Source organism: Cavia porcellus, unplaced genomic scaffold (genome assembly GCF_034190915.1).
Source record: "Cavia porcellus strain 051 isolate PalLab524CR breed Dunkin Hartley unplaced genomic scaffold, mCavPor4.1 scaffold_14, whole genome shotgun sequence".
NCBI lineage: Eukaryota > Metazoa > Chordata > Mammalia > Rodentia > Caviidae > Cavia > Cavia porcellus.
The window spans coordinates 638,705-657,297 of record NW_026947497.1 but is presented as its reverse complement, the minus strand read 5'-3'; the positions used below and the strand labels follow the sequence as shown (position 1 = coordinate 657,297).

At 34.0% G+C, this 18,593-nt stretch overlaps 1 protein-coding gene across 1 annotated transcript; it reads right to left on the bottom strand.

Annotated features, from left to right (window-relative positions):
- Positions 1-13,378: 13,378 nt before the first annotated feature.
- Positions 13,379-18,246, bottom strand: LOC100725381 (E3 ubiquitin-protein ligase Praja-2-like). The gene is given in 4 exon segments (XM_063224403.1): positions 13,379-16,617; positions 16,620-16,680; positions 16,682-17,016; positions 18,198-18,246. Coding segments are annotated over 4 exon segments (1,200 nt in total). The 3' UTR covers positions 13,379-15,862.
- Between the last annotated feature and the right edge of the window lie 347 nt (positions 18,247-18,593).

The window sequence follows — 18,593 nt, the reverse complement described above, 5'->3', positions numbered from 1 at the left end:
ATTTTCTGTGTGTCCACGGGCTGCAGCTTTTTCATTAATACAGGTACGTGGAACCAGTCACTATAGATCTGCTGTGCAAATTCTGTAAGATACAGCACAGCCAACTTTCATCCTTGGCAGAATCACAGTAAGGTGACAGCTGCTGTATAGTGTTCCCTGCTTTTGAGCTTATTGTTTGTAACATGGCTAGTGATTTATGTTTTTAGACTTGGAGAATTGGGGGACTGAATTTTGTTTGTTTTTACTGATTATTCATGTTTTGTTAAAAAATGTGAGGCCTACATTTTCATCCACATGCTATCAATGTTAAATCAGAAAAGCCAAATGCTTTCAAATCTAGTTTCCTAAATGATGAGTTGCCTGAAATATTTGTGTTGTGAGAATCTTGGATAAAGTATTGAAAACAAATCTTACTGTAGATAATCCTTCCATTTCCCAACAATTACTTAGGTAATTGCTGTGTTTAGATGTGATCTGGAACTAAGTATATTTTATATCAATCAGCCACTTGTTTGCTCCCTAATAAAGAGTAGAGGCATCTTTGTTTACTAGAAAATTATTATCATCAAAAGTACGTGTGCTCCTTTTCCTCATGATAAATCTGGTCATTGTGTACTACAAACATATTCAACAAATAAAGGACCAGCAGATTTTATTTAAAAATGTTAATTGCATTCCTTTCTTTCCTGCCCATAGAGACAGAGGTGCCCTTTTAAATTCCACTGTCTTATAGAATATTGGAGTTTGCTGAGTATAAGATCATCAGCAAGGAATTCCAGTGGATATCAAGTGTGGTATAAAACTTTTTCATAACTAAATGCCTAGCTTCCTGTTAGAATCAAAATAAGTGTTAAGTGATATAATGACAACTTGGTTTTAAAATGAATTATGTTTTAGTTTAGTAAAACCTGGAATGCAGGTTTCATACATTTTATCCCTAATACATTTTAAACTTTCATAAAACATTTTAATGTCTATCATCAAAGAACTCTGTATAAGTAAACATTTATGGAGATGAACAAAATACTGTGGAAATGTCTCTCAAATATATAACCCAGAACTTGTCATTTTTTATTATGTTATTGAGGCCTTATTTTTCTACTACCTAATCACAGAAATTGATCCACTCTAAGACTCTGAGTCCAACTAATTTAAAACAGACTGATGCAGCACAATAATTTTTATTGATATGTTACCTAAGGTTAATTAAAACTAACAAAGTTACACCTTGGAGACTAACCTATGACTGGCCACTATGCAGAGCTTTTCCAAGACTTGGGGTCTAGCTCAGATTGATGCTACATTTGCAGGTTGTGATATTTCAAGAGTGTTTTCTAGAATCATTCTTCAGATGTCTACTGTGCACACTAGAGTTCTATAATTATTAAGGAAAAAATTATGGTCCAAATTGTATTCTGGAATATAATTGTGTTATTGCCTGAGATAAGCAAGATAAACATTATCTGTGAAACTAGAAGGAGAACACAAAAAGGTAGTATGCTCTCAGTTAAACCTAAAACAATCTGTTCAACATTATTCATGCGTACACCTAGAACTGATTTTCAGTTAATCTGTGGGAAATAATAAATGCTAAATTCTCTCTCTATTTAGCGGAATCATTCAAATCAGATGTTGATAAAAATAAGTTGACATCTGTGCTTATTTTCCAAATTAATATAAAAGAATAAAAATAATGACATCATTTCAAACATAAGCTAATAAAATTTCATTCCACATAGTTTACTTTTACGAATGTCCTGCGATTTGCAATATTTTGGTATCTCTACCCCCTTTGTCCTCTTAATAGGTTTATTTTATTACTTTGGTGATGAGAATTGGTTTACAATTTAGATCTGTCAGTATACTGACATTGTTACATTCATAATGAGAGGTCCTGAGTCGGTTTGACCTGAGTTATAACTCCAAGGCATGCAAAGGTACAGGGAACCTAGTATCGACTTAGAATATAGCTGATAATCAGTGCATCAGTGAAGAAGTTGGACTTATCTCTATTCTTCCCTAGGCTTTGGTTAGTTCATTTCTGTGTGTTTATTCTCATACTAATGCATGCATCTGACTCTCTGAGGATAACTCACTACTCCTTTGCTACCGCAATTCTTCTGTCACTTCCAGTGCTTAGCTCTTAATTTTTTTGAAACTGCTATTGAAGTTTCAGATGTGAAACATATCAAACATCAAAACACTTTGTAATCATGAAGTATGTATATGTCTCTGACAGGCTGAGGACTTTCTAAAAAGGAGTTAGAAAGGGCTCCTGAAGCAAAAGTTCTTTAACTGTCCCACACAAGTTCATCACCTCACCTCCTATGTCCCGAAAGCTAGTCTTATAAACTAGAATTCATCTTCTTAAAGGTAAGACATATGAAGTAAACCTATCACACAAAACAAGCCATAAAACCAAGATAAGTGTTTGACTTCCTAAACATTTTCTATGTAAAAACTCACCACACAGAATTTCTGTGACTTAACTTCTACAAAAGTATGTCACTTCTTCTACAAGATGTCTTATCTATAACCAAATGGAGGAAGTTCTATACACAGAGGGAAGGAGAACCCAGAAGGAGAAATCATGAGGTGTCCTCCGCCCTCAGGAGATTGTTCTCCTGAGCCTTCTTGTCTGGTGATAATTGTACAAGGCAGCCCATTCTTCCTGAACATTAAGACAATATCAAAAGTCTGTCTGTTTGTTTTTTTTTAGTTTTGCAATTCTGTATATCTTGTAAATGCGTTTTAAAAATTTGAAGCAAATAATCAAAAATTAATAATGAGATTTGTTTTGCTGTGTTGCCATGTATCTGTAGTTTATTTTGATATCTTCAGTCAAATTACATCCCTTATCTCCCTCATTCTCACATTAATTTCCCTACTTACAGAAATCAATATTTTAGATTTCTTTTTCCTCCTCCTCTTTTTTCCTTTTCTTTCTGATTCTTCCTATCTTTCTTTCATTCTTTCTTCTTCATAAATTACTCAAATAAGTAAAAAACATGTGATATGCAATCTTCTGAAAAGGCTTATTTTGTTAATATTATGGAGCATTTGCCTATAAATGACATTTGATTCTTTACAAACGTATTTTTTATGTTTGTATTTTAAGGAGTATCTAGGCTGGTTTGGTCTGTTTCATTGTGTTGCATGAGCAAATAACAAGAGACCAGAAAGAAGCCTACAGTTTTTGCATTAATTTGAAAACTAAAATGATTGGTCTTTGTGCTGAGATGATTATGGAGAAAATTAAATAGATTCCAAATATACCTTATGTTCAGAATCAACGTGATAGAAGGGAAATGAAATCAGATAGAAAATTCACATAGAAAATTCTATATGGTATGATATATATATATATATATATATATATATATATATAATATTTAATTCACCAAAAAAGGATAGATTTCTATTATAGAATACTAAATTTGTATACTACAAGAACCAACACAAAAGTACAACTATAAAGATACAATTTATTAATTATATGTCTTAAACTTGTTAAATTATAGTCTGGAACATGGTGTTTAGAAAAATGTTTCAACTTTGTCTATACATTAATGAAATGGAAGCAAAAATAAAGTTCATAGTTTGCTGTGCTGTATTATGATTTTCCAAAAATAATATTTATATTATATAATATTCTGGTCTGGCAAGCTGGACTCCATACTAATACCTTAAATTATTTCAGAAAAATAACTTCCATTACATGAGGCATGCAGTGGTGTAAGAAAATAATTGAGCAATTACAAATATAGCTTATGTATTTGTAAATGTTATTATATTTTATTTTGCTTATTTAACAACATGACATAAATGCTCTGTAGTATATAGTATACAGAAATCAAGTTAGTCATAATTTAATTCGTTTAAAACTTTCTTCTACTTAAATGTCATACTCAGTAGAATGCTATGCCAACAAAAATTTATGCAAGTCATAGGAATACATAGAAATGAAGAAAAAGTAAAAACATAGCTGAATGAAATTAACTACAAGAAGAACTCATAACTACATAAAGTGATTGAGACATACAAGATGAATGATGAGTTCAGTGTCTTCACCAGAACATGTTTATTAACTGTACATTTTAATTGCAAAGAAAAATAATTACCAGGGTTATAAAGACTGATTCTAGAAAATAGATAACAAAGGAAGAGTATATAATAATCTCATGTAAAATTATGTACTATGTCATATTTTTGAAAGCTTCAGAAATTCGATCAATGTAGTATACATGTAACAGATTTGTATTATATAATGGAAGGTTTTTAGTATGTAAAACATCAATGCATTCCTAATTTTATTTTTATTTTAAAGAGAAAAAATAAAAATAACAATGAAACAGAAAGGGAATTTCAATATTTATTACACTGCATTTTGTTATCTTGGTAGTAGACATTCAGAGTAAAATATATAGGTATGTTATCTTGTCCAAACAATATTAACACAAAACTTTCTTTTCAATGAATTAAGAGAAACTCTCTGTATAATTATAACTATCTTATGTATAAAAATGTATTTTTTATTTTTCCTTTTTTTTTGCTGTTTCTCTAATTGCAGTATCTTTTCTTTTGAGTAGTTTCTTATTGACTGACAGTATTTATTGTACATTTTGGGTCTTATTTATTCATTTAGTTTCTCACACTATAGAGACAATATTTTGCCTACACATAAGGATCTGATTTACTTCACTTATAAGTTTGATCTTGAGCTGTGTATATTTACCTAGAGAAGTCTCTAGTTTCTCCTTCTTTATGGCTGGATAGTACTCCATTGCATATAAAAACACATCATTTATCCATTCTATGGGTGATGGGTATTTGGGTTGTTTCCAAGATTTAGCTGTTATAAATTGTACTTCTATAAACATGGGTTCACATAATTGCTGTGGTATGATATTTTTAATTCTTCTTGGAAGATACCCAGAAGGAAAATAACTGGGTTGAGTGGTACCTCCAATTCTTATGTTTTTGAAGAGTCTCCACACTGATTTCCACAGTGGTTGCACCAGTGTGGAACACATTCCCAGCATCAGTGGAGAAGGTTTCATTTTTCTCCACAGCCACTCCATTTTTTTTTGTTTGTTTGTTTGATTTCTTGCTAATAGCTAATCTTTTTGGAGTGAGCTGAACTCTCAGTGTTGTTTCAATTTTCATCCTAAAATGAAAAACACTGTTGAATGTTTCTTCATATATTTTCTCACCATTTGAATTTCTTCATCTAAGAAGTGTACATTCATCTCAGATACCCATTGGATTGGGTCTTTGAATTTGGGGTGATTGGATTTTTTTCAATTCTTTATGTGTTCAAAATATAAATCCTTTGTCTGAGGGACAACTGATTATAACTTTTCCCATTCTGAGTTTTCTTCACTGTGTTGGTGATTTGTTTTGCCGTGCAAAAGCTTTTAAATAAGATGAAAACCCGTCTGATGATATGTTGTAATATTTTTCTTGCAGTATGGGCTTTATTCATGAAGTCTCTGCCTACACCTATATGTTTGAGATATCTACTTGTTTTCTCTTACAGTAAATTTAGTGTTTCTATTTTAATACTTAAATCTTTGATCTATTTTGACTTTAGTGCATTGTGATGACATGGATCTAGTTTTAGTTTTAAGCATCTGGAAAGCTATTTTTTCTAGTACCATTTAGGGTTTAGGGTTCATCTTTCTTCCAGTGAATTTATGTGAACACTTTGTCACACTCATGTGGCTAAGTGTGTTTGTAGCTGTGTCTACATTTCCTGTTCTGTTCCATTGATCATCAAGTCCATTTTTTCCAATAACATATTGATTTTATCACAAGTAGCTTTGTAACATAATTTCATGTCTAGGATTTTGATGCCCTCTGGCTTGGCTTTGTTGCCTAGAATTACTTTCTACTATTCTAGGTCTCTTCTATTTCCAAATGAATTTGGGGAATGTTTTTGCTAGATCTTTAGATATGTTAATGATATTTTGATTGGGATTGCATTAATTCTGTGTAGCAGTTTTGGGAGCATTGCCATTTTCACTATGTAGTTCTTCCTATCCAAGAGAAATGGATATCTTTATATTTAGTGATATGCTTTTGATCTACTTTCTTAGGACATTATAGTTTGCAATGTAGAGATTTTTATTTCTTTTGCTAGACTGATTTCTGAGCACTTCATTTTTTAAATGCTATCAATGAAGAGTTTGCTTTCCCTAATTTCTCTCCTTGTGAGTTTTTTATTCATTTATAAAAGGCTATTGCTTTTTGAGTATTAACTTTGTATCTCACTATACTAATGCATTTAATTATTAAGTCTCCATGTTTTTTCATGGAATTTTGAGGTCTTCTGTGTAGAGTATCATGTAATCTGGAAATAATGATAATCTAATTTCTATCTTTCCTGCCTTTATTACTTTTATTTTTTCTCTTTCTAATTGTTCTGGCTAATATTTTCCTAATTATATTGAATAGGAGTAGTCATAGGGAGTGTCTTTGCCTTTTTCATGATTTTAGAATGAAATTTCATTTTTTTGACAAAGTAATATTATGTTAGCTGTTGTTTTGTCATAGTGAGGTTTCACAAGATTGAGGTAATGAACTTCTATTCCAAATTTATGTAGGATTTTTGTCACAAATGGGTGTTGGATTTATGCTTTTATAGCATCTATTGAAATAATCTTGTACATTTTTTCTTTTGTTCTGTTAATATAGAGATTATATTTATTGATTTGAATATGTTGAAACTTTCCTATATCGTAAGGATGAATCCTACTTGGTCATGATACATAATCTTCTTGATGATTTGCTGCATTCTTCTGGCCAGTATTTTATGGGGGATTTTGTGTCTTTGTTTATTAGGGAGACTGGGCTGTAGTGTTCCTTCCTAGTTGGGTTCTTCTTTGGTTTTGGAATCATGGTAATACTTTCTTCCAGTAATGATTTTGGAAGTACTGCTTCCCTTTCAATTTCTTTATAGTGTTTCCACATTAATAGTATTAGTTTTCTAATTTTTTTGTAGAATTAATCAGATAATTCATCAAAGCCTTGGTTTTTCTTTGTTGGTAAATTTTTTAATTACATTATTACTTTTATTGGTTGATATTAGGCTATTCAGAATTTTTATATCTTTTTATTTAGTTTTGGCAATTTGATTATGTTTAGATATCTATCCATTTCTTCTTTTTTTATCTTATTAGAATGTGAGTTTTTATAGGCAGTAAAGAAAATATTCTAGATTCCTGTGGGATCTATTGTGATTTCCGCTTTTCATTCCCAACTGCTTGCATTTGTGGTTTTTTTGTTTGTTGGTTGGTTTTTGATGAGGTTGGTTAACAGTTTATCAATTTTATTTATTCTTTCAGATTTTCAATTCAATGATTTTCGTATTATATTCTTAGGCTCTATTGTATTAATTTCTTCTCTTACTTTATAATTTCCTAGCAAATCATTGCTTGAATTGTCTTGGAGCTGGGTGTCATTCTGTACTATAACAACTTCATGTAGCTGACTCAGGAACCCTTGTTTTTTGGTAGGGTCATGTTTGAATCATGCTCTTGATCAATTTCAAGCTTTAATGGCTCCCAACATATCCATCTTTTTTTTGTTTTGTTGTTGCACAGGATTTGTGGTCAGTTTAAGTTGGAGGATCTGTGTTGGAGAGCTCTATAGAACTTTTTAAGTGCAGTCTAAAGATTTTAAGTTCTTGCATTCTGCAATTGAAATCCAGTGCAATTTATTAATCTGTAACAGTAGTCAGCTACCAGTGTAGCTGGCAATTGTTGAAAGACATTTGTGATTTGAGTTTCTTTTATAATATACTACTATAGCATTGTTTTATGTACTTCTAGAAGTTGTACATTTTTCTTCAGGATGGATGTTCAAGACAAGTTAAGGTGAGAACTGTTTTGAAAATAATTATCTTTTATCAAGGTCATTTCAGTCTCCTCAAGAAATGCCTTGGAACCCTACACAACAGCTCTTAGTTCTTGTCAGTATCAGCTATTTGGATGAGTCATAGCCATTGTTTGACCAAGGTACTTTTTGTTAAAGCCTGGGAGATGTTTTTCACCTGCTGGCTCTCCTTAGGCATACCACACGCAGATGATCACTTTCCTTTGTGGTCTCATAGTCTCCTTGAACAGAAGGCTAGCAACTCACTGAGTATTGGATGTCACAGCAGAGATTCTTTAATGTCCTAGGTTCTGACTGACCTTGGAGGGCTAGGGCCAAAATGTTGGCTGTCCTCTTAGCCCATCTATCTTTCTAATTGTTGGTCTCTAAACCTCAGATGTTGAACATCCAGAAGAAAATATTGGTAACATTACAATGTAATAGAGGCTGTAAACATAACATTATCATCTTATCTAAATATCAGACATCTTAGAACATAACATAGAACCATTACCTTTTAACAACCATAGACATTTTAACATTTGAATATCTGTAGAATGTTAACAAGCAGTTACATATTTTACACAGAAAATTAAAAACCAAACCATACCTAATGAAATGCCATGACAATTATGATAGCAATTTGTAAGATGCTTCAATTTGCATTTTTAACATAAGATATCACATTTTTGATCAATCGTCCCTATCTAACACATAAGAGCTTTTATCTAACTTGTTGACTTTTAGTGGGATGTACATCTCATAAGCTTTTGTTAAAGGCAGAGGTCTGAAGCCGAGAAAAAAATTTGTCACCATAAATGATCTGTTTTACAATTTTGAAGGCCTGTACATCTGGAGGCATGAATATATAAATATACCATGAGGTTAATAACAGTATATCATAGACATATGAAACCTTTGTACAGACATTTTTAAATCAAAAATCTTACTGTATTATTTCTTTTGATGATGATAAATATATTAAATAATATATTACAGTGAATATACTACAGTAATATCTAACTTTAGTTGGCATGTTTATAGAGATCAATGGGCCCTCAAATCCATGAACAAGAACTGGTTAAAAACGTTACCGGGCAGCTGCTTTCTTATTTATCAAATAGATTCTTGTCCAATAACCCACCTGCAGGATTTTGTTTACTCTTTTTAATGATTTTTGATGACTTAAGAAAAACCCAATTACAATATTTAATGCATTTTTGAACAACAGACTTTCGAGTCAATAATAAACCATGTATATTACAATTAAACAACCAATTTTTAACATTATTCTTACTAGCTGGAAACACAGGTAGAAGCATGCTTTTAAGTCTATTACTCAAATTAAACTGATGAAGTGATTCAAGAATGTAAGAGAAAAACAAAGAAAAATTGTTGAACTCAAAATAAAATAAAGAAGCTGTTTAAAGAATGGAAAAATGGACAAACATGGGCATTCTGTAGAGATTCAAACATACATAGAAACAAGTACAGAATTGCTGGTGTCCCCAAGAATTCTCTAAGTTTCCAGGGACTATTTTGTGTCCCTTTGCTGAAATAGCTTGCTTCTTATCCTCTGTGTCCTTGGAGTTGAAACATCTGTCACATCCAGCTCCTCATTCCCTCATGGCATTTCTTTGGTGCTCTGTGCCACTTGAGCACTTCTGTACAGGCACTTGTGCTTTTGGCTTCACACATATGATTGTTTACTAGCTCAGCCAACTCCCAACAACCACTTACAAACAGCCTGGACAAACAGAGAAACAGATGCACAAACAGACTGACAAAAATCTATGATCAGAGTGCATTCAAATATATTTTAGCCAAATTAGACTACCTTAATTTTTTACAATTTTAGAATTTGTGAAACACTAGTCAGACTTGTTCTAGGTCAATTAGCAGAGATCTCTTATTAAAGAATTAGGAAAGGACAAAATTTTATCTACATTAGCATATTTTTTAATCATAGGACTTAGCATATACTCTTTTTAAAAATTTTATTTAAAAGTAAAAAAGAAACAAAACAAAACAGTGTAAGGGTACAAGTGATACAGAACTATAAAAAAAAAAAAAACAGCAAGAAATCACCAGTTAATAGATTACACATTGTCATCTTAGAAATAGTTACTCAAGTCACAGGGTCAAAGCATACAAACTGGAAATTCCAACAGTGAGACTGCAAACAGTTGTGTTCAGTGATCCAACAAAAACTCAGTAATATGGTCAACTATCCTAACACACCTAAACACACTTGCACTTGTATCCTTTAGAGCACTTTTTTTTCCTCTTTTTTTTTTTTTTTTTAACAACAAAATGTACCCATTTGGGGTTTTATTATTCCCATAGTTCTTGTTACTTTTTTGGGGAAGAGAATAAAACCAAATATGACAAAACAACGCTGTCAGTCAAAACCAAGGATAGACATAGCACATGATGTAAAAACAGAGTACAAGGTTATCAACAATGGTTATCATAATGCCCCCTGCTTCCTTAAAAAGAATTGCCTATATCATTAGGTATAATAAAGTTGAGCAAAACAGTACAGAACAAGACCAATAAAACCTAAACATTGTTAACATTACAAGACTTCAAAAGAAGATAATAGTCAAACCAGAATTGGGCATCATAGTGAATCTTATTGCCTTCAAAGTAGTTGTCTATACCCTCAAACTTGATACTATCAAACAGAATGGAACAGAGTCTAATCAGTCAAAACAAGATAGTGGGAGTAATGCAGGACTTCAAATCAAGTTAATAGGAAATCTAAGAAGTTACTATAGTATATCCAGCTACTTTTTTTTTTTGGTTTTTTCCCCTTAATTAAAAAAATAATATAAATAAATAAATAAATAAATATTTTTTAATGAATAAGGGGGAGATTGAGATGAAAGAGGACATAACAACGTAACAATACAGGTCAAAGCATGACAGTTTCAGCAACCTAGTGCTGCACCACCAAATAACCTGACTTAATAGTAGTTACCATAGTGTCTTTTTCCTTGAAATATTTGAATGTAACTTCGTATACTATAGCATCAAAGATATCAAGGCAGTGTGAAACCATTCAAGTGGATGAAAGTATTACAGGCTATTTAGAACCATCTAACAGAAAATGAACAATGGTTTGCATATTATCTCTTTGCCTATAAAATTTTTTGTTTATACTATCACATATAATAAAATCCAGTAAGATACAACATGATAAAACCAAAGGAGACAGAAGAACAATAGTTTGGTGGGGCTTCAAAACAAAATGATATTAAAGCAGCACTAGCTATTATGATGTCTTGTGTTCTTCAAAATAGCTGTTCATTTCATCACAGGCAATAATATCAAGCAGTCCAGAATAAAGCCATTCCAATTAATGAGTGAAAACTTGATAAGGCTTCAACGCATACACTCTTATAGTCTATTTAGACCTCTGGCTTTATTTTTTGTATCATCTTCTGTACATCTTGGGTCAATTAAGATTGGTTATAGTTTCATACTGTTCTATGATTTGTGGCATGATCTACAATGCATCATTTTCATAGGACTGAGCATCTACATCTTGAGAAATGGAATCAACTCTTACTTTGGGTTTGGATCCATTATACAGCTGGACAGCATGCTCTGCCACTGAGACAGGCTGTTTAGAATTTGGAAGTGAAAATACAATCATACCCTCTACCCCAGTTGAGTAGCGGCTGGCACCTTTCCATTATCCAGTATGAAGATCCTGCCAAAGGACCCTTCCTTAATCTTTTCCTTTATTTGATTAAATTGTCTTTCTGCTGCTGTAATACCATCCTCAGTAGAATTTTTTTTAAAAAAATAATGGTATATACTGGCAAATGAAGTGCATCATGAAGAGTAAATTTTGTAAAGCTTCACCTTTTTGTTTTTATAATTGAATTTTGAGCATACAGTGAACATACTCAAAAATCATTTAACCTTCAAGGTTATGAGGTATTCCTGTGGTAAAGGAAACATGAAAAACCTTGGAAGGCAGCCCTTGTATAAGGCAGACTGTTGTCAGTCTGAAGAGCCAACAGGAAGCCTAGGACACTAAAGGTATCCAAGCAGTGAGCAAAGATATATTTACCCACCTCACCATTGTGAGAAGAAGCAAAGATAAATCCCAAGAAAGTGTCCACTGAAACATGAACAGTGTGGAGAGTCAAACTCAGGAATGCGAATGACATCCATTTGCCAGAGATGATTGGTGTGTAAGCCTCTGGGATTAACTTCCATGGAAAGTGAGAGAAGACTTATTACACATGAATAACATTGTTTAATGACTTGTTGAGTCTGTTCTTGGGCTAAACAGAGCTGTTTGTTCAAGTAAGAAGTATTTTAATGGAATGTGGCATGGGAGGCAGTTGCTTGTTAAATGACATCCTTCAAAATATAAAGCCACCAATCTGTTTATTGCATTGTTTCCATCAGTACGAGGCCCTGATAATTGGAATGGGAAAATAAATGACCAATAAAACAGGGGATTGGTGTTTTGGAAGGGCAAGTTGGAGTGTGAAATAAGTGAAAAAGACCTTATTGACTCATATGCATAGTGACAGTTTCAATATGGTGCATCACACCACAAACATAGGCACTGTCTGAAAAAAGGTCAGTTGGAGTGGAGGGATGATCTGGCAAGGTTCATACGACAGCTCGTAATTCATTGTTTTGAGCGAAAGAAAAACCCAAATCCCATGTTCAAGAAGAGGAGGCCACTACATAACCTCTATAGCCTGATGATGACTGGTCTGTGAAAATAGAGAGAGATCCTACTATGGGGACTGAATTTACTTTTGAAGCACAAACAAAGGATATGAGAAAATCAAATTGAATTTATTTATCTGGAGGATAGTGAAAATCGCTATTACCAGGGAAGTTAGTGTATGCAGATTGCCAAGAGGATGAAAATTGCCATAGTCATTGCTGTTGGACAGAAGAAAAGGGAGTCATGATAGTTTGCATCTCACACCCAAAAACCTGAATAGCGCATTTGCTATTGCACATGCAATAAGTTCTTCTACAGCCTTATAGAAAGAAGTAATGGTTTTATGTGGGGTATATTGTATATTTAGCCATTGTAAAGGCCCCTGAGACTGCCAAAGGACCTCAGTGGACATGAATCAAGTAGGGGAGATAATTAAAAACACAGACAAAGCAGAGTCAATGCTGGAAAGTTAGAGAGCCAGATTAATTTTGTCCAAGGCAACTTTAGACTCTGATGTGCGTGTCCTTGGTGATATGGGATCTGAGTTACCCTTAAGATGTCAAAGAGAGGGCCTAAATAGGCTGTTAGCTTAAGATCTGGGCAGAGCCAATTAATATTACCAAGTATAGTCTTAAGATCAGTCAAGGTCACTAGCTTATCAGTTTGAAACTCTATAATTTGTAGCACAATATGTCTTTGCTGGATGTTGTAACACAAATATGAAAAAGTGCCATGGTTTGCATGTTTTCAGGAGACAACCACTACCAATATTTTATTTTATTTTATTTTTTAAATTAGAAATGACCACCGAGTATATTTTGTTTATTGTTTATGATTTACACTGAAAATGATGGGCTGGCATTGTAGAACAATAAACCAATCATTACATTTAGACTGGGCTTTCAAAAAACTTGCATTCCATTTTAACAGTTCATATGTATTTAACAGCTTATGTATGAGTCCAGATCACAAACAAGAGCTAGCTTAAAGATAAAACAAAAAACAACAGAAAACACATGAGTCTAACTTTAAATATCAGCATTCATATTGCATAAAATAAGACAATATTCAGAAAAATAGAATTAGGTCAAATCACAACATAAAATAAGAGAAATAAATGATACTTTATTAATATTCATACTTATTTCTAATTTACCTTCAGATATTCTTAACTCTTTTTTCAAAAGGATCCAAGGCAAGATCAAATATTTTGGGGTCTGAATGTGTTAGTCTCAGCTTATACAGACTTGTTACAACAAAACTTCAATCTTCTTTAAATTTAAACCAACTATTTTTTTAACTTTCGCCTTTGTAGCAGCTGTTTGTAAATAGTAGGGAGTCAATAATACAAGACAGTAACAGATTGAAAGTAAAAAAGCACAATGGCTATCTTAAATTCAGCTTCCAACACTGCTAGTTGAGCTTGCAACCAAAACTTCCTAACAACTGGCAGATAACTGCTAAATCTTTGCAAGAAAAAAGAAACACATGTATTCTTTGGGATAGCTGCTATCTAGGAGAAAAAAAAAAAAAAAAAAAAAAAACAAGGTACCTTAATACTGTCCAAATATAATGTGTGGCTTATTACAAACAGATCTTCAGTATGTAAGTTTAACCAGTGTCACGACTGATCAACACTACTTGAAAGGAAACAAACAAAAAATCATACTAGCCACGAATTCCCACAATATACACATGAGAATTAATTTTAATGCGACTGATTCCTTGACACTAAATGATCATCAATGAAATATGGTATGGAAAGATCACATAGTAGAAAACGGGCAAAGATTAGTTTATACAACAGTGACTATATACATCCCAAGGAAAACATGCTAGCTAATGCAACATTAAGGCCTGAATGTAAGCATTTCCAAAGTCACAGAAGCCCCAAAGAACCCCTAAATTACAAATTCACCACATTACATGCATGCAAATGTTCACTTTTGTTTTACCCATAAAAGGATACACAGTATTTTGCTGTAAATACCAGACACATTTACAATATATGCAAAAATTAGAATGCAAGTGTTATGTTCCTTATATTTAAGCCTCAAATGTGGCAACAGTGAAAATTCATTTAAGAATGGAAAAAAAAAGACACAAAATAGAAATACTCAGAAAATTACACAAATAAAATGAAATTCTGCATTTGGAAAGCCATAGAAATATTCCTTAAACTAAACTTGTTGATGGACCACTTGGATGGATGTACACTCACTATGTGCTTTACTATTTTACTGCTCAAATGTGATATCCTAAAAGCCATTGTTTTCTAGTGTTGATTATCATACCACATCTGAAGTTAACTATTATGTCCATACTTGTACAAACCTGCCTACAGTGTGTGATCACCTAAGTAAGATAAGCTGTGCAATTCTGGTTTGGGGTTAGATAGCTAAAGATGACCCTGTGCAAAATTTTAGAACTCCCCAAAATATTTCAAAACCAAAATCACTTGAAACTAAATAAATCCAATACTTACTGAGTAAATATGCCAGTAGTGCTCTGGACTTTCAAGTATAATTTTAACCGAGTACAAACAGGTTGAGTTAAGATCAACCTATTTCATAAGGCCATCTAATTTACCTCATTATACCAAGAATTGACACACCAAAATCTTCATATACTTTATCCATCTTTACAGTAAGCACTCCCACTGTTTATTAAATAATTTACAACCTACTTTAGGGAGGATTGTATGTAAGATTTTAAATTATGCGATATACTGGCCATAATTTTAGCCTTTGGCATTGAAAAATCCCAATGGTAAACAAAGAAGGAAAAGTAGATACATTTCTAAAAATCTCAGTATTATGAATCAAAAAGTTTCAGTACAGCAAAAACAAAGGGCCCAGTGAAAAACATGCTTTATAATTTATTTCCAATGAGATCAAACATTACTGCTGTTGTGATCACAGTCTTCACATTTGATGAGAACAGGAGAGCTTAACTATAATCTCTTAGTGGCAGTTCTTTAGACAAAACCAGTAACAGGTGCCACATAAATGACTCTTTTGGAAAGAATTAACTGATAAGCTTGACTCTACAATTAATATCAACATATTCAACTAAATAAAATGATGCACTGCTTTAACATTCAGCTTGAAAATGTTTAGTACTTCTGCAAACCTAAATTCAGTTTAGAAAGTATTCTCTTTCTAAACTATGGCATAGACTATATATAGCATTTTAATATATTTATATATAATTATTTGCACATCAGATTTAGAAGAAATTTGAAGATTTATTTTGATAGACTGATCTCATTTCCACTGTTAAGGTTTAGGGGGCTTCTGCAGTGCTGTCAGTTGAAGGTGGGGCATCAGGCTCAAACTCAGAGGAACCAGCTGCAGACGTTTCAATAACTGCAGGTGGGAAATGGCAGCGGCACACAGGGCATGTTCCCGACTTCTGTAGCCAAATTGAGACGCAAGGTTTGTGAAAGAAACAGTGACAGGGTAACTCTGTTGCTATATCATTCTTTATATATTCACTGCAACAGATTGGACAGCACTGCTCCTGACCAATAGCAGTGTGATCTTCAAGAACAAGGGTCTCTGGCAGGACATCGATGCTCTCCTTACTGGCTGGTGGATTGGCCACCTCCACATCCACTGCCAGGGACTCTAAATGTGCCAGTGCAGTCTTCATAGCCTGGGCTAAGCGCTCTTCCAGTGCCATGCAGGTGAGGAACTGAGGATCCACATAAGAAATAGCTTCAGCAACTCCAAGGCCATCTGCAAAGCCGTCAAATAAACTCCAATCCACATCCAAGTTTTCACTCACACTGGAGTCATCCTCAAGATTGTTGTTACTGTCCAACATGAAAGCTTCTGGCTGTGCAAATTCATTGGCGGGCTCATTTCCCTCATCATTGCTGCTTTCATTGACTTCACTGTACCGCGGCCAAGGAATCTCTCCCTCTTCCAAGGATGTCTGCTCCCCTTCCTGCAGAGATAATTCTTGGTTTTCTTCTTCGGGGCCACTGCTATCACTCTGCAGCTCAGGTTCATTCTTATCTTTTCCTGGCAGAGTCTCCAGCTTTCATCACTTGAGGACTGATCTTTTTCTGAACCAGAAAATCGATGAGGCAAAGAAGCAGGACCACTCCCCATCACTACATTCTGAACTATCTTCATCTCTGTCAAAGAGCTGGTAATAATCTCTGCAGCCATTCCAAAAGGCACTGTCCCGAACTTCTTGCTTTCCTGCTGCAGCTCTATTTTCAGATGTTATATGGTTTTCTGTTTCCTGTGGTGTGACTCTTGCATAAGGAAGATCCAAGAATATACAGTCATGCTCTCCATCATCATATTCTTCACATTTTATTAAGCGGTCATCTGAGCCACATTCCTCAACTTCCAAAGCCTCCCTCCATCTCTGAACAGTTTTCTGTTTAGTTTCATGCCTATTAAAACCTATACCAATACCTATACCTATACCAATATTTTAAATCAATCACCATGGGAGAAAAATGCAAAGGAATGGATACAGGACTAGTTAAATTTGTTAAAAGTGCTCTCATAGCTTCCATGGTCTTATTGACATCCCACAAATCTTGTGATACTCTCCATTTCCTTAATTATTTTTATTAAGAATAATTGGGTTATTCCAAGGGCTATTGGAGGTTCTAGATATCCTGCCATCATGTGTTCACTAACCAGTGAATGAACTGTTATTAGCTTCTGAGGTAGGGGCCACTGATCAACTCAAACAGAATCACCAGACATTGAAGTTAGATTGGATCAGGTAGTAGAAGAGATCAAGTCCCACCTTAGAATGTGAAAGTGAGTATCCTGTGCCAAAGTGGTTCTTCCTTGGGTTTATTAGAAGGGGTCCTCTCCTTCCTTGATTGTTTTTAATCAATCCTTGAGTGGGAAGAAAACCTTGTTGTAACATCTGATGAGTCACCAAATAGTTAGGGCTAAACAGAAATGCCCACTTATCATTTATTATACATCAGTACCCTATAAAGTAACTGGTATGTGGTAGAGGACATAAGGTGGAAAATATCCAAAATGACCTTCTGCATCCCTCCATGGTAACAATTTTGCAGCTCTATTATGGTGAGAAATATTGCCCACACCCTGTAGACCTGTAGTTGGCACATCCAAAGCCCATGCCATTGGTCAGTGCTTTGGGGAAATAACCAAAATCTCCACTCCTATATCTAAAGTCCTATAAATGTCTTTCCTTCAATATTAATTCCATCTCAGGATGATCTTACTTAAGCTGTTGAATCCAATACACATCGAAAGACCTAAAACACTTAGATCCCCTTTCCTTGTTTGTAGGTTTTCCAATTTTTGTTAAGAGAATAACCAATTGAGCAATATGAGAATCTGGTGTGATTTGAACTGTGTTCTGAGTAGTTTGAACCATAACCTTGATTTCTCTTGTGTAGTCAGCCTCAATGGCACATGGAAAAACCTGAAGACCTTTTAATGTGAGACTGCAACAACCTAGTAGTAGACCCACTGTTCCTTTAGACAAAGGCTCATAGACTCCAGTAAGAATAACTTGGGGTCCCATTTCAGGACTGTGTTTGAATTTGGAAGAGGAACTGAGTGCCAAGCCTCTGCTATTTTTTCCTGCTTGCCAGATATCAGAAACATACTTGGCAGCAGAGTGTTAGGCTGGAGAGGAATTAAGGAAAGCACCCTCATTGTTTGATGAGGCCCAGGCAGGCCCTGGTGGAAGTTTCACGAAATGGGCCAGCCTTCCATATGTATTGTTCCTCTACAGTCACTTTCCCAATGATATCATTGATAACACCTTGTACAGATATGAGATAGTTTTATAGAAGAAACAAACAATGACTGTACTGCCACCACAGGTGCAGCAAAAATCAAGTTTGAGCAAGATGTCCTCCCTGCAATGATAACAAGTAACTTGGATTTTCTCTTTCCTTTAGGCTGTGGGTTTATGATCTGAATGAGAGCTGCTGCTAAATCATCCCCCTATACATTGAGGGGCAAATATCTGCACAAATTTGAATCATCTCAGACAGTGT